We start from the raw sequence: 24,203 nt of genomic DNA, 5'->3' as shown, positions 1-24,203 counted from the left end.
GTGTTCTCAACCAAACTGTCTTCATCCAAAGGCTGATGCCATAACTGATCACATGTGTGCCACCATGGCAGTTAAAGATCAAACAGAGGTTAAGATGGAAGATTCCTTGGCTGAAAATAATAGGAGGGTTTAGTTCCACTTTAAATAAGGTTTTATTTCTGAATTAAAAGTGTAACTTTATAATGCATTAAAGTAAAACTACACCCATCAATCTCAAAGAACAGTTACAAGGAATGCCGTGAATGATAACTGTCATATGCCTCGTTTCCACTGAGCGGATCGGTTCGGGTCGGTTCGGTACGGTACGCTATTTTGGGTGTTTCCATTATGAAAGTGGCCCATACAACCGAACCAAACCGCACCATTCCTGGTCCTGCTTCAGATGTAGGGCCATAGGAAATGGTACGGTACGGTTAGGGCGGAGCTACTGGCGTCACACAATAGATTCCACTGATTGGCGGACAGGGAAACTCCAATGCTCACGTCAAATGAAAGCGCAAAACAAACACCTCATTTGGTGTAAACCCTGCATGGTCCCTGGTGGCCCGACTTGCAGTGGAAACGCTCACCTGAATAGACCGGACCATTCTAACCCTTCCAAACTGTACCGAACTGAACCGTTCCGCTCAGTGGAAACGAGGCATTAGTTGCTTGTGCAATGGAACTGTCAAGCCATCAAATGGCTGGTATTCCTAACTGATGACACGTGCAGCACCATGGTACCTACATAGGCTTATGATGGCAGTTTCATTGGCTGGGAAGTAGAGGAGGGTTTAGTTCCATTTAAAGGTTTCTTGCCTTCTTCCTCACAAATTTCCTCACACTTTAGGCAAATCTTTTTCTTTATTAAATAGTAATAATGGAGGCTTATAACCCCTGTCAGTTTATTTTTTGCAATTTGTGTCTCCATTGAGTAAATGTCCCTTTACTTTGGTCACATAGTAAATAGGAAGTGCCGCTGATCGGGTTTCCTTAGTTCGTGCCTGACAGGCACGAGTATAGGAGAGCCGATCGGCGGCTCTCCTGACAGGGGGGGGGTCTGCACTGGTAATCAGGGCATTGATTATCAGTGCAGATCATTAGGGGGGTGCCACTAGAACCACCAGGGATGCCCACCCATGACCCCAGGGATGCCCACCCATGACCCCAGGGATGCCCACCATGGCCACCAGGGATGGCAATCAGGGCTCAGGGAGCCCATCAGTGCCTTCCCCATCAGTGCTGCCCGCCAGTGCCCTCGCTATCAGTGATGCCCGCCAGTGCCCATCATTGCCATCTATCAGTGCGCCCCACCAGTGCCCATTATTGCCCAACAGTACTGCCTATCAGTGCCCATAAGTGCCCATCAGCGCTGCCCATCAGTGCCGCCTATCAGTGCCCATCATTGCCGCCTATCAGTGCCCATCAGTGCCATCTATCAGTGCCCATCAATGCCGCCTGTCAGTGCCCAGCAGTGCCGCCTATCAGTGCCCACCAATGCTGCATATCAGTGCTACCTATCAGTGGCACATATCAGTGCCCATCAGTGCTGCCTATCAGTGCCGCATATTCGTGCCATCCCATCAGTGCCACCCCATCAGTGCCTCCTCATCAGTGCCTGTCAGTGTTGCCTCATCAGTGCTCATCAGTGCAGGAAAAAACGTATCTATTTACAAAATTGTATAACATTAACAAAAAAACTTTTTTTTTTTTTTCAAACTTTTCGGTGTTTTTTTATTTGTTTAGCAAAAAAGAAAAAAACCTTGCGGTGATCAAATACTATCAAAAGAAAGCTCTATTTGTGGGGAAAAAATGACAATAATTTGGTTTAGGTACAGCGTTGCATGACCGCGCAATTGTCATTCAAAATGCAACAGCGCCAAAAGCTGAAAATTGGCCTGGGCAGGAAGGGGTGAAAGTGCCCTGTAGTGAAGTGGTTAAAAAGGAACTACAATCTGCTCACATAATTTGTAGCAAAAACAACTTTGCCTTTCTTAACCACTTAAGCCCCGGAAGATATTACCCCCTTCCTGACCAGGGCCTATTTTGCGATTCGGCACTGCGCGACTTTAAGGGACAATTGCGCGGTCGTGCGACGCTGTACCTAAACTAATTTGCCGTCCTTTTTTTCCCACAAACAGAGCTTTCTTTTGGTGGTATTTGATCACCTGTGCGATTTTTTGATCATGCGCTATAAACAAAAAAATAGCGTCAATTTTGCAAAAATAGCAATATTTTTCACATTTTTTATATGAAATTCCCCAAAAAAATGTAAAAATCAAATTTTTTTAACATTTTCGGCCAATTTGTTTTATGCTACATATGTCTGGTAAAAAAAATTGCAAAAAGCGTATTTTGATTGGTTTGCGCAAAAGTTATCGCGTTTACTAACAAAGGGAAAGATTTTTGTCATTTTTGTTGTTGTTTTTTTAACGCGTAATGGCGGCAATCTGCGATTTTTTTGTGGTACTGCGACATTGTGGCGGACAGATCGGACCCTTGACTGACATTTTTGACACTTTTGGGGTTACCAGTGACATTACTACAGTAATCAGTGCTATACATATGCACTGTTACTGTAAAATTACACTGGCAGTGAAGGGGTTAACTTTTTTTGAGAGGGAGGGGTGGTGTGTGTCCCTAGGGGCGTGATTCTAACTGTGATTGGCTGTGGCTTGAGGTGTAGGAACAGTGATCAACGGTCCTACATAGTAGAACCGTATGATCACTGTTTCTACACAGGGACAATGACAGGCGGCTTGTTTACATCAGCCGCCTGCCTTTCTCCCTCTCCACCAACGATCGCTGAGTGACCGGCGGACATTGGGTCCGCCGGTCACACGCGTGGGGGGGTCCGTGACCGCGCATGAGTGCGCCTCCGGGGGCGCGCTCGCTCCCTAGACCCTCACAGGCTAGCGACGTAGCCCTACATTACTCTGCCTGTGAGGGGCTGACTACCGACGTAAATAGTCGTGCGGCAGTCGGCAAGTGGTTAAGCTTCTCTCCAACCGCTTTGCATATTATTTTATATAAACTGTGATTCTGTACTTGCCAAATATGCTGCAGAAATCTCTCTCCACTAAGTCTGGCTGTAGCCATTTTGCGCGTGGGCAGCTGAAGCTGCTGCCTGTTCACTTCCTGGATTTACACAGACACACACACACATACACCACTGCCTGCCTGCACATGACTAAAGTATTAAATATGGCTTGTTATAACAACTGCCATACCAATACCCCCACCCTTTAAATAAAACCACGTACACATGAACACATAGTGCATAAAGAATTGAGCCAAAAGGTCCTAATAGGCATCAAAACCAAAGGACAATACCTGCAGTGGTGGCTGGTTCGTTAGGGGCGCAGAGGCGCCGCCCCCCCCATCCATGCATCCGGCCCCCTAATCTGCATGCAGGGGCGCCGGACGCATGGAGTTCAATGGGGATTTTTTTTTGCATCACCTGATTAGAGCCAGAGGCTCTAATAGGGCGATGCAAAGGGTGGACACGGGGCACAGAGCAGTGCGTCCCAACTCCACCCATTGTGTGACAATAGCGAATGAAAATTCGCTATTGTCACACCGATCCTCCTCCTGGCCAATCAGGAAGCACGTCCGATACGCGCTTCCTGATTGGCCGCAAGGCAAACCCCATGCCATTGGCCGAGGAGGAGGCGGGAGCGTAAGGACTGGAGGAGATGCGCCGCCAGGACCGAGGAGAAGCCGATCGCTGCCGCTGCTGCTCAAGGTAAGTAAGGGGGCATGCACGCTGATCTCTGCATTGGGGGCATGTATGCTGGTCACTACATTGGGGGCATGTATGCTGGTCACTACATTGGAGGCATGTATGCTGGTCACTGCATTAGGGACATGTATGCTGGTCACTGCATTGGGGGCATGTACGCTGATCTCTGCATTGGGGGGAATGGTATGCTGGCCACTGCATTGAAGGGGGCATGTATGCTGGTCTGTGCATTGGGGGCATGTACGCTGATCTCTGCATTGAAGGGGGCATGTACGCTGGTCACTGCATTGAAGGGGGCATGTACACTGGTCACTGCATTGAAAGAGGGCACGCTGGTCACTGTGCATTGAAAGGGGGCACGCTGGTCATTGTGCATTAATAGGGGGCACGCTGGTCACTGTGCATTGAAAGGGGGCACGCTGGTCATTGTGCATTAATAGGGGGCACGCTGGTCTCTCTGCATTGAAAGGGGGTATGCTGGTCTCTCTGCATTGAAAGGGGGCACGCTGGTCATTGTGCATTAATAGGGGGCACGCTGGTCTCTCTGCACTGAAAGGGGGTATGCTGGTCTCTCTGCATTGAATGGGGGCACACTATACCTTAGTTACTGAAGGCCCCTTTCACACTTTTGCGACCTCAAAGTCACGCAATTTTTTACAGCGTTTTTTGCCGCAAAGCAATGCCTATTACATTTTTCTGTTTGCGCCGCCCGAAAATTTTGAGCATCAGCCGCCACTGAGTATCTGCATGCCACTTCTCAGGCCTCCAGCCGCAAAACCACCGGCTCGGAGACAACTCGCAGACACACATATCATCACCAGGGAGCTGTACCTCAGACGGGTCCATATACACCATACCTTTTTAAGCCCATATTAACCTAAAAAGAACCTTGCACCCAGCCAAACTCAAAATCAACGTCTTGCCACTTCAGATACCCAACATTGCCTTGTTCAGTCTGGAAACCGGAGGTTCCACCACAGGTGGAACAGTCCACTTCTTAAGAAGGGACTCCTGATAGGGGTATCGCCTAGCAAAATCGCTTGTGGATCCCATGGGGACACTTTGGTCGTCCCCACTATTTAATGACAATTCTGTCAAAATAGGAGAGGAAAGGGAACACCTTTTCCGCTCTGGATGGCTTGTGAATGCCAAAGGAAACCTGTGCCTCCGCCGCAGCTTCAGCTGCATCGTTCATCTTTAGGGTCTCATGCACAGCTACAATCAGTGCGTCCAACACCAGTGCCTTTTCGTACGTGGTGGCAGAAGTGGAGGAATCCTCCTCACTATCTGAGGATTCAGGGCATGTGGTCGCAGACCCATCAGGGTGACCCACTTTTGCGGCGGCCGAATCCGATTCAGGATCAGATGAGACAGATGAGGCAGGGGAAGGCGGAGGGCACTTTTTACCAAGGATTCCAGGCCCGCAGTCAGTGCATCAATGGATGGATGGCCCGGTAGCCTCAGAGAGGGAATCAGGTGGGGAGATGTGCTCCAAAGATTCCATGAGTAACCAGGGGGACCCCACAAAAAAGTGTAAAACACTGCTAGGGGACAACCCCCACTGCTCTGGCAGCCCACTCAGTTGCCAGCCACAGAGCACCAATCGACCCTCAGTAGAGAGGGAGAGAACCCCACCAGATTTACCACCCCATAGAAACCAGGCACCACAGCTACCAGGAGAATCTGCACTGCACGAACGGCGATCAGGAAATAAGAAGATCCATGGGTCAGCAAGAAGGGGGGGAGGGGTGGCAGATGGGGGGGGGGGATATGACCCACATAGACCACCAGACCAATGAGGGGGCTGCCTAACAGGAAGGAGGGGAACCCAAGGGTCTGACCGTCCCATACCAGGAACAAGGCGGGCACCGCTCCAGACAGATCCCTCCTCTCCATTGAAATGGGGGGTTGTCGGCCAGGATGAACGCTGCGATTCGGGCAGAGACCCAGTCTATGCAACCTCGGAAGGCGTTTAACTCGCAGGCTAGCCCCCGTCCAGTGGGGCTATGTCGAGGCTGACCTAGCACGGGGCTGAGGTCTGCGTGTGATCCCTGGCCAGACTGGGGTGACCACTGGATCTAGATTATCCAGCCCCTCGCCCAGCCCGGCAGTTGATTGTAGATCTCACAGAAAAAAAAAACTGTAAAAAAAAATTATATTTAAAAAGAAAAAAAATGCCAGGACCAGAGATCCCAGCAGGGAACTAGGTCCTTACTCCTGACTAGGCAGAATTCAACTGAGTACCTATAGCAGAGAGACGGAGTACTGCCCATAGGCGTAGCCAGACTTTTTTTTCTGTCTAGTGTCCTACTCCTGTAAGGGGCAGTATAACCCAATGGTTAGGAAGATCAGGAGCTGTGTCCTTCAATGAGCGAAAGAGAAAGTAGATTTTTACATGTAGGAGCGAAGTGTCAGAATAGGCCTAGGAAGGAGGTGGTTAACTACTTGCCACCCGCCCACTGTCAAATGATGGCAGAGTGGTGCGGCTCTCGTTCTGGGAGGACGTCATATGATGGCGCCCCAGAACGGCCACTCTCGCGCTGGGGCGATCGCGACCGCGATGTGTTCCTAGTACACAGCGCGACCCCGATCTTGGTAAAAAGCCAATGACGCCAGTGCCTTGATTACAGTAACAAAAACAGTACAGTAAAAACAGTGCTCATCAGTGACACCAATCAATGCCCATCAGTGACCACAGTGACCTCAATCAGTGCCCATTAGTGATGCCAGTCAGTGCCCATTAGTGCCTGCTCATCTGTGCTGCCCATCAGTGTTGCCCGTCAGTGCCCATCAGGTCAGTCCCCAAGTGCCTATCAGTGCCGCCCACCAGTGTCCATCAGTGCCACCTATCAGTGCTCATCAGTGCTACCTATTAGTGCCCATCAGAGCAGCCTATCAGTGCCCATCAGTGCCGTCTCATCAGTGCACATCAGTGAAGGAGAAAAATTACTTATTTACAAAATTTACTGACAGAAATTAAGAAAAACTTTTTTTTTTTTCAAAATGTTATTATTTTTTTTTTAGTAATAAATAAAAAACCCAGTGGGGATTAAATCCCACCAAAAGAAAGCTCTATTTGTGTGAATAAAAATGATAAAAATTTTATATGGGTATAGTGTAGCAGGACAGCGTAATTGTCATTCAAAGTGTGACAGCGCTGAAAACTGGCCTGGGTAGAAAGGGGGTGAAAGTGCTCAATATTGAAATGGGAAAAATAAATGATTACTCTGGCCATTAAAATGAATGAATGGCCAAGCATATGACGCGCCTAGCGTTAGCGCGACTTTACACTGCGACCGGGAGGAGAGGCGTTTAGGAGAGCTGGGCAAATAATGTGCATGGGACCTAAAAAATGTGTACGTATTAAATAACACCTGGCAGTGTGTCTCTAAACCCAGAAGCAATGGCTAACCCTGACACGTTGTCACAACCAGAACAAACTATAATCACAGCACACGGGCATTTGCCCTCAACAATGATGGCGTCAAAGCTGCCTGTGACTGACTAGAGAGTGAGCCAATGAGATTCGGCCAATTGTGGGGGGCGGGCCGATTGTGGGAGCGGGCCGAGGCGGGCAGCGTACGTCACTTCCTGTGTGTGACACCTCAGCAGGCTTGCCGACCGGCTTTTCCCTCCCCCTTCGCTGTGTATGGTGTTCCGTGCCCTGGGCGCTTTGCCCCGCCTGTCTTCGCTGTCCGCCCGCTCTCTGCTCACTGCTGTAATGAAGCCGCTCGTAGTGTTCGTGCTGGGCGGGCCTGGTGCCGGGAAGGGGACTCAGTGTGAGAGGATAGTGGAGGTGAGTGACCGCCAATGGAAAGGGGGTGACCCCTTCTGAGTGCGGGCATCGCTGCCGGTGCCATGGCATGGAGGGGCAGCATGGGGCGTACAGAGACTTCGGGTCTGTACTGATATCAACTCCCTTGTGATAGAAGACCTCCATATATCCCCACCCCCCTCCCTCTCATGGTTCCTTCCTCTGACCCCGACCTCTCTGTAGATCAAGGTGGAGGAAGGAACCACTGCATGGGGCTGGGGGGGAGACAGGTACTTGACACTACCAGAAGAGTCAAAAATTTTGGAAGCCTCGGCCCTGGACAGTGAAAGCTTCACAGGTAGGGGAGACTACGCTGGGGAGGTGAGTACATCGCAGGGGTCAGGGCACACTAAGTCCCGGTTCACACTACCGCGACTGGTCAGCCTGACAAGTCGCGGTCCATTCTGTGCTACAGGACCCGTTCTAATAGGAGCGACTCAAGTCGCTCCGATGTAGAAAATAGTTCCTGTACTACTTCGGGGTGACATCGGAGCGACTTGCATTGACTTCCATTATGTGAAGGCCGTGCAAGTCTCGCCAAAGTCGCGGTGCATGCGACTTCACAGGTCGCCCCCGAAGTTGGATCGCCATAGTGTGAACCGACGCTAACAGGCCAGGTTTGCTAGATAACTGAAATACGTCACAGGTGATATCATTTTCTGCTCAGTGATTGCAGTACTCTAGTCTGCATCTCCCCAAGGTAATACTTAACCACTTTAGCTCCGGAAGGATTTGCCCCCTTTCTGACCAGGCCCTATTTTGCGATTCGGCACTGCGTTACTTTAACGGACAATTGCGCGGTCGTGCGACGCTGTACCCAAACTAAATTCACGTCCTTTTTTTTCCCCTGCAAACAGAGCTTTCTTTTGGTGGCATTCGATCACCTGTGCAATTTTTAGTTTTTGCGCTATAAACAAAAAAAAGAGCGACAATTTTGGAAAAAAAAAAAAAAAAACATTTTTCACTTTCTGGTATTTGACAGTCCCAAAAAAAAAAAAATGTAAAAATCTATTTATTTTTAACATTTTAGGCCAATTTGTTTTCTGCTACATATTCTTGGTGAAAAAAATCGCAATAAGCGTATTTTGATCGGTTTGCGCAAAAGTTATCGCGTTTACTAACTACGGGAAAGATTTATATCATTTTTATTGTTTTTTAATAGTAATGGCGGCGATCTGCGATTTTTATTTATTTTTTATTTTATTTTTTTTTGCGGGACTGCGACATTGCGGCGGACAGATCGGACTCCTAACTGACATTTTTGACACTTTTGGGGGTATCAGTGACATTACTACAGTAATCAGTGCTAAAAATATGCACTGTTACTGTAATAATGACACTGGCAGGGAAGGGGTTAACCCTATGGGTGATCAAGGGGTTAACGTATGCCTCATGCTTACTGACGTGTGGGGGGGGGGGGTTCTGTGACACAGACAGAGATTGCAGGTTCAGCTATGCTGAATCCTGTGATCTCCTCCTCCTGTCTGTGACTGAGAAGATCTGCCTGCTTTGTTTACATAAGCAGGCGGGTCTTCTCACCGTTTGGCGGCAATCAGTGCCGCTCCTCCTGCGGCCCGACTCTTGCTTTATCTAAACATCACTAGCAGTCCAGCGACGTAGATCTATGTGGCTGGAACCAGGGAGAGCCACACTGCCGCAGTAATATTACTGTTGGCAGTCGGCAAGTGGTTAAAATCTGGCCTGTCAGTGTGCCCTGAGGACAGGAGTTGAGAAACACTGCTTGTCATCTGAGTGGAAACATCTTATACAGGAGGACAGGTCACACCCATGAAGGAAATAGTCAGCTGCCAGCTCACATTCTATCTGGTAAAAGGCAGTGTCACCAGCAACATTGTAGCAGCTTGGAGCGTCTCTGATTCTTAGAATGGTAACCAGATACAATCTGGATGCAGCACTGGTCTGTGCAGATGTAAATAACTTGCTGGCCATGAGACCATCATCAGCTGATCCCAGAACACAAGGAGATTCTGAAGCCATTTATTTTGTATCCAACTTCAGATGCGGGAATCTCCATGTCACAGACACCTCTCTGACCACAATTCTGCTTGTCCTAGTAATGGACGGGCACCAGTCAGAGGTTCTGTAGCTTCCCAGTTTATGTAGCTTTATGATTTTATTACCTTTTATTAAAGATATTTAAGAAAACCTGATATAGGTATCGATTGTTACAGCATAGACCTGAAGAACAATCCGGACCGTGATACTTTCCTGTCACCTCATACTGCACGTCGCTTATCGCATCAAAAACACATGTTGTGCGTTTACCATACATTTTTATGTGCATTGGCATGCGTTGCGATAGGTCCTTGAAAGGGTTGAAATACTAACATAACATATATTCTTTACTTTCGGGTTGTGTTGGATACACTAGTGATCGACCGATATTGGTTTTTCGTTGCCAATGCCGATATTTTGGCCATTGAATATTGGGATCGGTCGATATTTTCGTACATTTAAATTTATTTTTTAGCACTTGACAGGTACTGTTGTGGAGGGATCTGGGGGTCTAAAAGACCCCAAACCCCTCCTCTGCACTTAAAATGCTGTCATTTTTTTGAATCTGGTGCCAAGGACCCGGAAGTGATGTCATGACATCCTTTTTGGGTTTTTACACGGAGACCCGATCAGAGCTGAATGCGGCTTTGATTGGGTCTTCGGCGGCCATGCAGGCTGGTTGCCCGGGTCTCCCGTCCCACCGGAACGCAAGCCGGGGAAGGCGGCGGAAGGGGGGGGGCGTCCCCTCCCGCTCCTTGTAATGACAGCTGAGCGGCTTCTCAGCTGCATCGGTTGTCATTACAAGACAGCCGACCATTGGCTATGGACGCCGGTACCGGGGTGATGCCTCTAGCTGCAGACATCACTCCGGTTCAAGCACTTTCCCGAAATATCGGCAATATTGGTAAATCAAAAGGCCATTCCGATATATCGGGGAAAGTGCATATCGGCCCCTGATATATCGGCTTTGCCGATAATCGGTCGATCCTTAGTATACACAGGTATTCTTGTGTGTTGTTACAATGCAGACAGGTTGAAGTTTAAAGCGTAATTAATTTTTTTCTTGGTACCCCCAGGTGATTTATACTATAATGTGCAACTATGCATCAGGTATTAGACCAGTATGACAGACAAAGCCCTCCAGCACTGAGCTGTCACCGCTCTCTCTGGTAAAGGGGCTTCCATGTTTGCCCAGTCTTCCATTTTTGTTTGCTCTCTCTGGCCACTTGAATGGCCGGTCATAATGACGTCACTCCCGTACACAGGAGTAACAATATCATGGCGTAGAACAATGCCGTAAATGTACGCTGAGCTGCGCATATGCGTGGCTCAGTATGCATTACAGCTGACAGATGGGGAAAAGCGTTTGATAGGAGACCTACCTGTCAGCAGTTTAATAAAAATTAAAGTGCTAGTAAACTTCGCTTTGTCACTTTTACCTCTAAGTTTGCTTATAATAAAGTTTACCTGTAGATAAAATTAACTCTTAAATGTGCAACGTTTAGGAGATATTCACATGTTCCAGCCAGTGATGTCACCGGTGCATGGGCACTGCACTCTAAATGGACGCTATATTCTAGTGTTCTGTTCATTGAGTGCTGTGCCGTGACCTTGACGTCATCGCCGCTCAGCCATTTAAACGGCTGGAGCCAGCGGACCTGGAAAGAACAACGGGTGATAATGGAAGCTCTGTGACAACCTGCCAATGGAGGGCTTTGTTTTAAAGCGGAGTTCCACCCAAAAGTGGAAGTTCTGCTTTAAGGACTCCTCGCCCCCTTGCATGCCACATTTTGTGTCTCCTTTTTTTTTAATTGGGGGGGTACCTAGCTTTGACAGGTATCTAGCTACCACTTCCGCTCGGCCTGCCTAAGTATCTCGAGCGGAAGTTCTCCTCTCCCCCCTCCCTCCCTATAATCTTTTTGGACTTGTCACAGGTCCCAGAAGATTGCCCGGGCATTGAGGAGGCGCAGTGCACACCCGGCTGTAAAGCCACAAGCTGTCACACACAATGCCGGGGAGAGGGGAGGGAGAGAACAGAAGGTTCTGGCGGCCGCATTGCTGGACCGGGGGACAGGTGAGTGTGTGTTTATTAAAAGTTAACAGATACACTTTTTTTTGTAGCTGCTGACTTTTAATAAACAAAAAAACAACTGGAATTCCGCTTTAAGTTGTCTTTCATAATATGCTAGTATGCGATGCAGGGGCCTGATTTCATAGTATTAAATTGCAGGGACCTTTTTTTTTTTTTTTTTTGTGTTTACCTTTACTTTAATTCCACTTTAAAGAGATTGTAAACCCAAATATTTTTTTTTTTTCAACCTGAAAGAGAATCGCATACTAGCTCATTATAAAATACTTACCTTATAATGAGCCCCCGCTAACCTATATGACGGGCGACATGTTCAGTCGCCCGTCTTCCGGGATCGCGGCATCCGGCCATCTGATTGTCCGGAGCTGCGGTGACGTCACTCCCGTGCACGGGAGCCGACAGTCACGTCACGGGGCTCTGAAGGAACGGCACCAGCGGCCGTTCCTTCAGAGCGCATGCGCCAGTGACGTCACTGGCTGCATGTAAGGTAAATATCTCCTAAACGGTGCATGTTTAGGAGATATTTACAGTACCTATAGGTAAGCCTTATCATAGGCTTACCTATAGGTACATGTTACAGAGGAGGGTTTACTTCCTCTTTAATTCACCGTACATTTATACAACATTGTGGCGTTAACCAGGCACATAGAAAAACATGGTTTTCTGTGTGCCTCTGCAGTGACCTGCATTGATCCAGTGCAGCAAAACACAGGTCACTGCACATGGTGTGAACAAGCACTATAGTTAGTATGATATCCTCCAGAAGGCTTTGGAGTTGATTTACTAAAACTGGAGAGTGCAAAATCTGGTGTAGCTGTGCATGGTAACCAATCAGCTTCTAACTTCAGCTTCTTCGATTTACATTTTTACAATAAAACCTGGAAACTGATTGGTTTCTAAGCACAGCTGCGCCAGCTTTTGTACTCTCCAGTTTTTGTGTAGAGATGAGAAGAATAGAAGGGTTCTCTCCTGAAATGTAAGGCCGGCCATAGTATGATCCTCAGCCAGTTCAGCAGGAACCCACCGAGATTCAAACCATGTATGGGCAGTATCAGTTTGATCAACTTGGGTACAACCAACCAGCCTGCTGAATTTTACTTACGATTATTGCTAGTGGCTGGTGTAGTCGTTAGCAATATTCACTGTCTCCTCCCGGTGGGGGGGGGGGGGGGGGGGAGTGTCCCTGCTGGGAGAATATAGTGGCTCAGTGGGAGGGATTCCCCTGTCAGCACTGTTTGTGTTGATGGGGGAACTGAGCACATTTCTTTCCTGCAACCTTTGGTTGCAGGGAATGAAATTCACTCTGTGTATGACTTGCTTATGTATATGAGATGTATGAAATGTTTAAAAAAGTATATGAGCTTTATGTGAAGGGATCAAGGTGGTAGACGGGGGGCTCCCTGAGCCCCTTGAGGCCTCGCCATGAGAAGTAAGGTGCTAGGTCTTGGAAGAGCATAAAGCTGGCCATACATGTAAAGATTTCTAGGCTTTAAATCCATAGATTTAGTGTCAGTTCACACTGATCTGACTCGAAATCACCCCGACTTCGGGCGACTAATGAAGTCGCCCGTGCAGCACGACTTAGGCGTGGCTTGCAACGACTTCTCATAATGGAAGTCAATGCAAGTTGCTCAGACTTTGCAAAAAAATAGTGCAGGAACCTTTTTCTAAGCTACTTGAGTCGTTCTGATTAGAACGGTTCCATTGCACAGCATTGGAAGCTACCAAGTCGCCTGACAAGTCGGATCAGTGTGAACCGGCACTAAAGGGTGCAGCTGGATGAATCTTCGGCATCTGACTATTGTATTATGACAGTTGGTTTCCACAATTCCTAAACAGTGATTTGACTGTAGCTGATTGGCTGCAGTCAATGTTCGGCTGACTTTTTTTCCACCCAACTCTTCCATTTCTGAATCAAATTTTGAGTTGTATCTGCAGGACCCTTTTCTCTCATCTTGGCCAATTCACAGGAATTGGCTGAAATTGGAACCATTAAAGATCAGCTTAAAGTATAAATAAAGGAAAAAAAGTTTTTTTTGGTTTTGGAAAGAGTGGAGATGGATTAGAACACCTGTTAGTACCTAACGCAATCTGTGCCCTCTCTCTGACCTCTATAGACCTCCACAATCTAACACTAACCTATCTAGCCCTATAAAGAAGAAATCAGTATACATACCTTTTTGGAAGCCGCTCCGGTCTCCAGGGACGGAAGCTCTGCAGAGGACACAGCCGACAACGGCTGTGAAATGAATGCAGAGTGACCTCACCCATAGACTTAGTATGGGGCTTCCGCTGTTGGATGTGTCCTCTGCACCCGTCTCCACAGGGAAGCCGCAGACAGCTCAGCGTGGGATCAGGTCGGATCGGCTTCAAAAAAGGTAAGTATAGCAAATGTTTTTCTTTACAGGGCTAGATAGGTTAGTGTTAGATCTTAGAGGTCTATAGATGCAGGGATTTTAGTGCTAGGGTGGACTTCTATCATCATAAAAGGGTTATATTGGTCTAAGTAGTGGAAATGAGTGATGAAGTTAGGTCTTTATGTCATAAACTGTATTTAGTTTTTCCCCAGCTGCATTGTGTTTTTTTGGTATGGTCAGGTCCAGATATTTGGAACTGTCATTCTAGTTGTAGTAATTATGATATGATACAATATAAACCGTGATCCTGTACAAGACTCGTTTTTATTGACGGACATCTCCAATCATGATTTAGCAGCTATACCTGCAAGCATCTAAAGGACATTTTTTTTTTTTTTACCTTCTCCGTGACTTAAGGCCCGTACACACGTACCGATCGTCGGCATACAAACGTCGGTGGACGAAGGATCTGCCGATTGTACGCGTGTTAGTATGGTGCCTCCGACAGATGTCTGCGCACAATCCGCGGACAAAAGTCTTTCGTGCAAACATGAAAATATTTGTATGCCGACACCAGAACGGACGATTGTTCGCCTGTCAGTACACAATTCGGCCGACAGACCGCAGATTTGCAAGACTGGGCATGCTCAGAAAATAGAAAACACAGGGAAAGTTAACCATTACATGACATCACTTCTGCAGTCGGCGGACAAAATTCTTGTGCTGTCCTTGTGCTGTCTTTGCACTTTTCAGCAGACACCGACATCCCGGGGAGAAAAGAGGAACATTTGTAAGCCGACCATCGGTACGTGTGTACGGGGCTTAAGTTTTATATCTGGTTTTTAATATTTAAGGTTTCCTGCCGGTGTGAGTGATAATTACTGCTTTCAAAGTACACGAGCCACGTTGTTTGGTCTAAGTGCACAGGGTGTGTCTGCCTGGAAATATGAACCTGTCATTCAGCAGTGCGGATCGCAGTGAAATCAGCTTTTCTGTCATTAGAAACACGTCAGTTTCTGGGGAATTTCTTCCATCTTGAACAGGAGGGGCACTTCTGCCCTATTTTTGCAGTTTATGAATTGTATGTTGGTAATGTGACATACAGTATGAGTTGTCATTTCTAGGCGTATGGTCTGTATTTGGCATTGCACCTCACAGGGTCCTTTCTATCAGAGGTCAGTAGTGACCCCTTCGTACTTGTGGTCACTGCTTTTTGTCCATATCTAACTTGGCAAGAAAATGTTGTGTTTGCCGGGACATCAGTGGCATAAAGCTCTGTACAAAGTGCACACAGGCACTGCTAAGGCTGCTGCACAGTGGGGGAGATTTACTAAAACTGGTGCATACAGAATCTGGTGTAGCTGTGCATAGTAACCAATCAGCGTCTAACTTCAGCTTGTTGAAAATTGTGTTTTCTGCATTTTGCTGATAAAGAAAAGGGTGCCGATAATGGCGCTGAAAACACACTTGATTTTTCCGCTATTTTACTGTGCTTATGGTGTGTTTCATAGGTCACCGGACTCAAAAATGTAACGCAGGTGCAGCATTGATGCATTCTTGCTGCGTTTTCAATGCATTTCAACGGAGAGGTGCGTGTTTTGTTTTTTTTTTTTTTTTCTGACCAAAAGTCAGCAAGCAGGGTTTTTAACACCACAATGTAAGTGCAATTTGAAGACATACATAGAATTTGAAGGGATTCATTTTTCTTGTGCTTAAGGTGCCTATAATGGCCGACAATAAATTCATGCTTAATAATGAAAAAGTCGAATACAGTTACATATATAAATATATATTTAAGAAAAATCGGCCAAGTGCATCCTGAATTTTCAGTTTTTGGCACCAAACTCTATTCGGTTCACCTGTGGTAGATATGTCCTTACAGTACTCAATAAGTAGCTATCAGTGCACAATATTACAGGGTGTGTCGTTTTATAGAAGTTTGCATGACTGTTTTGCTTTCCAGTTGTGGTTTGCGCAGCATATATTTCCTTGCTAACCTCCTCCTTGAAATTTATCAGACGCTTGTGCTATACGACTAAAGCTGGCCACAGTTGGATCGAATCTCGGCTGGTTCAGCAGAGACTGGCTAGGATTTAATCTATCTATGGGCAGGCTGATTGTACCCAAGTCAATCCATTGATCGACTTGGGTACAACCAACATCAGCTAAAACCACTTGCAGTAAGCACTAGGGATGCACCGAAATGAAATTCTTGGCCGAAGCCGAATAATAATGAAATGCTTGGCCGAAGGCCGAATACCGAACGCGGTGTTTCGCATTTTTTCCATTTATTTTGCCAATTTTTAGGGGGCACGCTGATGGGCACATTTTATGTTAGGGGGCACGCTGATGGGCAAAACAAAACATTTAAATCAGCGTTGCTCTTAACATAAAATATGCCCATTAGCGTGCCCCTTAACATAAAATATGCTCATCAGCATGTCCCTTAGCATAAAATAAGGGGCACGCTGATGGCCACATTTTATGTCAAGGGAGCACTCTGTTGGGCACATTTTTTTTCTTTTTTTTTTTTTTAAGGGTCACTTTATAGGGTACTCTAATGTAATGAGCATGGCAAGTGGCAACAACATATGGCAGTCTGCACACTAATGCTTGTGCAGCTGCCAGCTACCATATTCTCCCCCAAATGTGCTCAGCTCCACATCACATACCTGAACTGCAGCCAGAGCCAAAAGCCGCGAACAGGGGGGCGGGGCGTGGACCTAGTGTGAAGGAGCCGCAGTCAGGAGCAGGGGGCGGGACGCGCGCGTGACGTCACACCCCCTACTCGCGGCCGGACAGGACAGGCAGCGTGTGAGAAGGGAGCCGCGAGCCACAATGAGGAAGGTGAGCGGTCAGGGCGGAAGCTGACATTGTTCGGCTCAAAATTATTCGGCCTTTTGACTTATTCAGCCGAATGCCGAAAGTGCTATTTTCTCTATTTTCGGCCGAATTATGTTCGGCCGCCGAATATTCGGTGCATCCCTAGTAAGCACTGTTGTCCCGGCCGGCTGGGATACCCCAGCTGGCAGAACACAATAACTCAGTGGGAGGAATTCCCCCTTTGACACAGTCAGTGTTGATTGGAAAATCAAGTGCTTTTCCTTCTTGCAACCCATGGCTGCAGGAAAGAAAAGCGCATAATCTGTGGCCTGCGTTAGTGGCTGAGCTTATATTGTCCCGTATAATAGTAGACCTCCCCAGCTGCATTGTGTTTTTCTTCTACTCTAGTTGATGAGAACTAACCATTTACAGATTTTTGTTTTTCCTTGTATGTCTGCATATTGCATGCTGTAACACAGCCTGTCATACCTAGGAATCTTATCAGTTGGATCCAGCCAGTTTATTTACTGCTGCTTATAAGAAATTCTAGGCATTTCCAGCCTTAATGCCATACTTTATACATGGAAGATTTGCTGGCATGTTGTAAACAAATGCTAGCTGAAGATGGTTGCTTTGTGCAACATACGTTTTATTCAGGTTAGCCTTATTAAAGTGGAACTATACTCGCCTCCACTCCATTGATGCATTTCCCCAGAGCTTCCTCACTGAACACTGACCCTCTTTGGATAGACTTCCTCTGGGTTCCAAATCTTCAGCCTTTTCATTGGCCAGCCCAAGATGATGCCATTCCTACGCATGCGCGGGATTTCATCCATCTTGGCAGAATGCCGATATTGTACGCTGAGCTCACAGGTGTACAGCAGCTGACAAGCAGATAGGCAATGCTAATGCAGAAGATGCACAGTATGTCTCTTCTACAATAAAAATCCTGCTTGTTCACCACTGTTAATTTTGGCATCAGATTTCGATTTAGTTTGTCGTATATTAGTCATCTGAATTGTTTTTGTTTGGATAGTATTTTAGTCAACTAAAATCTCCAGTACCCCCGTGGATTTCCATTTCCTCTGAGCTCTGCCTGTCTGTTAAATCCCCATCCTCCCTGGCTCTATCAGTGAGCTGTATTGCCTGCTGCTTGGGAGTTCTGGAACAATGCCCTGCAAACCAGAGAAGAGGTTCTCCTCTATCAGATTTGTGTCTGTCTGGATGTGACGTGTTTCCCCTCCCAGCAAGGTAGCAGTGCTTAACACTGTGTAAAATAACCTCCCCAAACCAGTTCTCTGCCCTGTGCACTCCCATTTACTTCCCCATCCCCACTTGCAGCCTGGCATTACAACCAAATAAGTTATAGTTTTTTATTTGTTTTAAAGTTGCACTTCTGTTTGTCAAAAAGCAATATTTTTGTTTGATTTTGGAACTTGGTTGAGAAGACTCGCATGAGAAGTAGCACCCCATGATTTCCAATAAATACTGTTTGTATCTGTGGGACTTCAAAGTAGTCCCTGCAGTACTTTGGTCCGACTTTGATGGCACTTGAGGTCCATAGACCTCAAGATTACACAGGCATTGCTTCAAGTCAAGTCGCAAAGTGTGAAAAGGGGCCTTACGTTTAAAGATGTTCTATATCACAACAGCTAAATTTATGTCTGCAGTGCATGTTCAAACCTTAAAGCGGTGTTCCAGTCGTTTTTGTGTTTCTTAAAAGTCAGCAGCTATAAAAAGTGTATCTGTTGACTTTTAATAAACACACTCACCTGTCCCAAGACCCAGCGATGCGGCTGCCCGAACCCTCTGTCCTCTCCCTGGTGCTGACAATACAAGTGTGGGTACCTAGCTGTAACCTTGCCTTGCTGACAACTCATACCTGTCAGTTACAGAAAAACTTCTCTTCCCTTAGTTTGAATATGACAGGGGTGCAGAGTAAGAAGGGAGGCCTTTCAGGAAGCAATGTCTCTAAACGATAATTCCCCCGTTTTTATGGGGGCTCTAAATTGACAAGCAATGAATGCTTAACATCCAGCAGCAATAAATGCAATTGTCCCAAACATAGGTGAGACCGACAGAGAAAGATGGGCAGCGATCTCAACTTGAAAAGTCATTATTACAGCTTTTAGAATATGTTACATGTTATACCTGTATTTAAGGCGTAACATGGTGCCAAGCTCCACTTGTACGGCCGTAGCATTAATTCTCTGAGATCTGTGAATGAATGTCTGGTCTGCAATGGTGACAGACTTGTAATTCTCTGTGAAATACAAATGCAATGATCACTGCAGTCCTCCTTTGACACTTCATCTGGCTCTTCAACAGAAAGCCTTGATTTCAGGCAGGGCAGGGAGATGAAGGAAGAGTCGGCAGAAGCCTGGCTTTGCACCCGCTATCCACTGATCACGGGTGCAGTGCTTTGCAGGCTCCTGTAAAAAAAAAAAAAAAAAAAAAAAAACTCCTGCTTTTTTTCAGCAAAAATATGTGCATTTTTTTAATTTATTTTTTTAAGTCGACTTAGCCATTCATACTCGCGTAGAAGTTTTAGGGGTAGTAGGGTAGCATACCAGCAACTACTTTACTATGACTTTAGGTCTCGTTTAAATTGTTACTGTGCTTTACTTTCATATACAATATTTTGATATTTTCTGTCCTTTGTGTAACTTTCTCCCCTTCAGAAATATGGGTATACCCACCTGTCAGCTGGGGATCTGCTTCGGGACGAGAGGAAGAGACCAGGTTCTGAATACGGAGAGCTTATTGAGTCGTACATAAGAGATGGGAAGATTGTGCCAGTTGAGATTACAATCAGCCTCCTGAAAAGGGTAAGGGGAATTCTCTGCAGCTTAATCCAGGATTAATCCGGGTCTAATGCCTGGATCACCACATTGGATGGTTAACATGTACATGACTTATATTTAATAGCAAGGTGTAATAATATGGAAGAGAGGCATGGAAGTGGAAATCAAGGCTAATGGCTAAACTCAGTAAAAATCAAAGCTGAACGCCAGGACAAAAAAAAAACTCTTGAATCGGAGCTCCCCTACTGCAAGCATTAAACACTCGCTTTTGTCCAGGGTACTAGTAAAATTGACTTTTTTTTTTTTTTTTTTTTTAAATCTTTTTATTCGTTTTAAACACAAACAACAAAAACAGGTGAAATCGGTTCACATTACAGCAGTTCTATAAGTACAGGAATAAGGCACGTCACCCACGCAGGGGTCATATCAGAAAATGTAACAAGGCAAATCATGGTAATAAGTTTACACCGGTGGCATCAAACAAGCCAGGGGGGCGTCTAGCGGTGCTCAAGGGGCCAGGAAGGCAAAACATGGGGGGGGGGGGGGGAACGCACCAGACAAGTTGTCCCATTGCAGGATGGCAGGGGTAGGGAGGTGGGGTCCACATTAATCACCCATGAAAGTGGATGGGTCAGAAAGCCATTTGGCCCAGACTCTACCGTGTTTTTTGGGGCAACCTCTGTGAGCGTAAGTATCCCGGTAAAGAGGTATCAAGTAAAATTGACTTTTACTTACGTTATTCCTTGTTCCCCTAGCAGCTGGCTCTCACTGCTCCAGCAGCTGGTGTTGTAAAATTTCATCGGACCCGTGAAAATTCCAGACCCTCGTCACTTCCGGTGACGCTACGTCACCACTAGCTGGTGCGACAGCTGTTGCGAGCCCCGGTGTGCATGCGCACAAGACATTTTCCAGGTCCGATGAAATTTTAAGACTTTGCTAACAGCTGACTGAGAGGAGGAGGAGGGGCTGAGGTAGGACGACAACACCGCCACGGGAAAATTTTATAACACCGCCGCATCATCGAGCAAGGAACATGTGCAGAGCTGTCTTAGAGGGGTTCTCTATTAACTAATTCTCTATTAGTTTCCATAGAGAATGTGGAATTCACTTCTATGTGAGGGCGGAAGTCTATGGACTTTAGGCGGAGGTATGTGTCAGTAAGGGCGGAAGTATCGGTAGAACAGGCGGAAGTGGCTCTATGTGAGGGCGAAAGTCTAGGGACCTCAGGCGGTGTTCTAAAATTATATATATTCACTTCCTTCCTGCCTCCTCGGGAGGGACAGTCCCCTCTAAGTCAGCTCTGCAACATGTTCCTTGCTCGATGATGGGGCGGTGTTGTAAAATTTTCCCGCGGCGGTGTTGTCGTCCTACCTCAGCCCCTCCTCCTCCTCTCAGTCAGCTGTTAGCAAAGTCTTAAAATCTCATCGGACCTGGAAAATGTCTTGTGCGCATGCGCACCGGGGCTCGCAACAGCTGTCGCTCCAGCTGGTGGTGACGTAGTATAACCGGAAGTGACGAGGGTCCGGAATTTTCACGGGTCCGACTAAATTTTAGAACACCGGCTCTCTGGAATGTTGATCGCCCTCCGCATCCTCAGTGCAGCACTGTATTGTAGTTGTCAGAGCTGTGACTGCTGGTCAGAGTGCTTTTGGTGGGGGTGGGGGGGTGAGTGGCTTCTGGCGAACAATTGCATTGGTTGAGCCTGTGGAATAAATGTGTAAATGTCCCCTCCCCCCCCCCCCCTTTTTTTTTTTTTTTTAATATAACACTAGGCAAAATTGATCATTTCATTCTTGCAGTGCATGATAGTTGTCCAGTAAGGAGGGTGGGAGGCTGGAGGTGGAGAAGCGATAAAACAGGTTAAGTTGCTGAGAATGTGTAAATGAGAGAATTTACTGTCCAGAATTACAAATGATTTAGAAGGTAAAAGGGTAAATAAGTAGATAATTCAAGGGTTAATTTACACCTCATTCACACTTGTGCGACTTGTCATACGACTTTGGACATCAAATTTGCATGACAAATCGTACCCTATGTTTTCCAATGATAACCATTCATATATGTGTGACTTAGTCATTCATGCACTACTTTGGTCTGACTTTCACGCAACTTGAGGGCCATAGACTTCAATGTTAACCCTCAAAAGTTGCAAGTACTGTAAAACATTCAGGTCCGACTTTGAAGTCTACGGCCCTCAAGTTGGATGAAAGTCAGACCTGAATGTTTTACATGCAACAGGAGGTACAACTTTGCAGAGCAACGAGTCACATCCAAGTCACATCCAAGTCGCATCCATCCAAAGTTGCGTCAAAGTTGGGCAACTTTGGAATTGCACAAATGTAAATAAAGCCTTAATGGTTTTCCTGCAGTTTAATTTAAATGGGAACTTCTGCTTTATCAAAAGAATATAAATTGCCAGGCATATTATAAAATTATAAAGCAGCTCTATCTGTCATAATCTCCTTGTCTTCAGTGATGTTCTCCGCAGACTCTCCACACTGTCATCAAGTCTTCTTCCTCAACTCACTTCTGTGAGCCCCACAATGCATCACCACATTGGATGGTTAACAGAATACTGCAGAGATCAGTTCCGATACAACGTCGCTGTCCTCTGCAGTATCAAGGACCGCCTGGGGTCAGATTGATTTAGGATGTGTAAAAGGAGTATGTTTTAAAAATGAGTGGGAAAAGGATAAAGGGAGAATGGGGGATTTTTATTTTCAAATGGATATTGGTTAAAAATTCTGCAGCACTCTAAAGTTTGTGAGCATCACAACTGCTTGCTGTTCCTAGGCCCTAATATTACTGTTATTTCAAAGCACCAATTCTCAGTGCGGTGTGTTGTGGTATCATTCATCATGAATTGCTCCTCCATGCACTGTACAGTGGAGCGCAACACTGCACATTAATACTCATACCCTAAGTTGTGGTGCGCTGCCTTGCAAAGGAAAAGTCATATCCTTTTTTTTTTTCTGTGGTAGTGCATTGGCAGCCTAAATGAAATCATTCAGGTGTGAATTGGCCCGAAGTGTTTGTTTTTTGTAGTGAGGGGTGTAGTGATGGGTTGAACTGGATGGACTGATGTCTTTTTTCAACCTCACTAACTATGTAGGGAATAGACTGCTTACAAAACCCCTTAACACGAGGGTCAAAATGCCATGTTTAGGTGTGTATAGCATACATTTTTGTACACCTCTGTATAGAAGTCATTGGAGCCATGCAATAAGGTCCAGTCAACTTACAGTATACACAGGCAGCAACAACTCCTCCCATTGGCTGTTGGAGCAGACCTGATGGGGAACTTACTGTCTGGGTAATTGTATTGGCACTGGTGATAGGATGCAGCTGGCTGAAACCCTCTGTGGCCTAGGGTTAGCTGAGCGGTGGTGGCCAGTAGAGAGGTAATTTACACTGTAAAGTGGGGTACACACTAGTAGAAAATCTGCCGAAAATTCCTGTCCGAGGTAAAATCATCCAATTTTCGGCTAGTGTGTACACAACTTTCAGCAGCCGATGCCGACCTTTTCAACGAGAAAAAACAGAGAGACAAACACCAAAATTGTTATCGTCCGTCCCCAGCATGACCAATTTTTCGTTTAATGTGTATGCAGTACGCGAAAAATTGCATACGGAAGACCGCGCATTATCTGAAGTTGCTGACGACCCGGAAGTCTAGGTACAAACGTCCCCCAAAAAAAAATCGGACGAAAAATTTTGTGAGCATTATGCACTGTCAACTAAAAATGGTTATGACCGCTGAGCATGAGAGAGAAAAATCGGAGGATATTTCGTCCGATTTTCGTCAAGTGTGTATGAGCCTTAAGGCTGTATGCATGTAAACACTTCTCAAAAGTTACATGCCTTCTGCGTACAAAGCACTTATATGCAGAATCTTGCTGGTAGCATCTTCCAGCAATATCTTTGTTATGAAACTGCTGTGCTGTGTAAATGAGATTTGCTTATAGCTTCAGCTGTGTATATCTCTCGATCTACTGGGGCATACTGGATATTGCAGTTTTTGTTGTTCGAGAAGTCTTGGTTGCTCATGCCTGGATTGGCCATAAGCTCAGATAAAAGGTTAATTGCAGGCAATTCCCAGGACATTTACATTCTGTTTCCACAGTGCTTTTTATAGCAGCTGAGTATGATTCTTCTACATTCAGCCTGTTAGTAAAACCTTCAATAACCTATTCCTGTACTGGCTTATATTTTCTGTAATATTCTCCTGGCTAGCACAGAATGCAAATAACTACAGTCTTTATATTGTGTCAGAGCAGTTCATGCACAGGAAAGTGTATGTCAAGCCAAAAATCATTTCATATACAATGTTTAATGTACAATACAAAGCTAAAGATGAAGATTAATGCTTACAAAACCATTGGCCACTGCAGATAAGGCTGCTTTCACACTGATCAGTTTTTCTTTTATTTACATTAAGCGAAAGAAAAACGCATGACCATTAAATTCTATCAAGCTCTTCACATTGGTCTGTTGCGTTTTTAAAAGTTCTGCATGCTGCATTTTTTTTAAATTTCAGTTTTTAAATTCAATTTAAAAAAACGCACCTCTCCATTGAAAT

At 46.0% G+C, this 24,203-nt stretch overlaps 1 protein-coding gene across 1 annotated transcript in view; it reads left to right on the top strand.

Moving 5' to 3' along the window:
• The first annotated feature begins 7,322 nt into the window (after positions 1-7,322).
• Positions 7,323-24,203, top strand: part of CMPK1 (cytidine/uridine monophosphate kinase 1) — a 32,844-nt gene continuing 15,963 nt past the window's right edge. Inside the window, exons 1-2 of the mRNA XM_082264897.1 lie at positions 7,323-7,517; positions 19,502-19,648. Coding sequence (XP_082121023.1) covers positions 7,371-7,517; positions 19,502-19,648 — 294 coding nt within the window. The 5' untranslated portion in view covers positions 7,323-7,370. The remainder of the gene's footprint in view (positions 7,518-19,501; positions 19,649-24,203) is intronic.

This window comes from Pelophylax lessonae, assembly GCF_965119305.1.
Source record: "Pelophylax lessonae genome assembly, chromosome: 8".
NCBI classification, from domain to species: domain Eukaryota; kingdom Metazoa; phylum Chordata; class Amphibia; order Anura; family Ranidae; genus Pelophylax; species Pelophylax lessonae.
The sequence above is the reverse complement of the archived record's forward strand: the minus strand, read 5'-3'. Positions and strand labels throughout refer to the sequence as shown.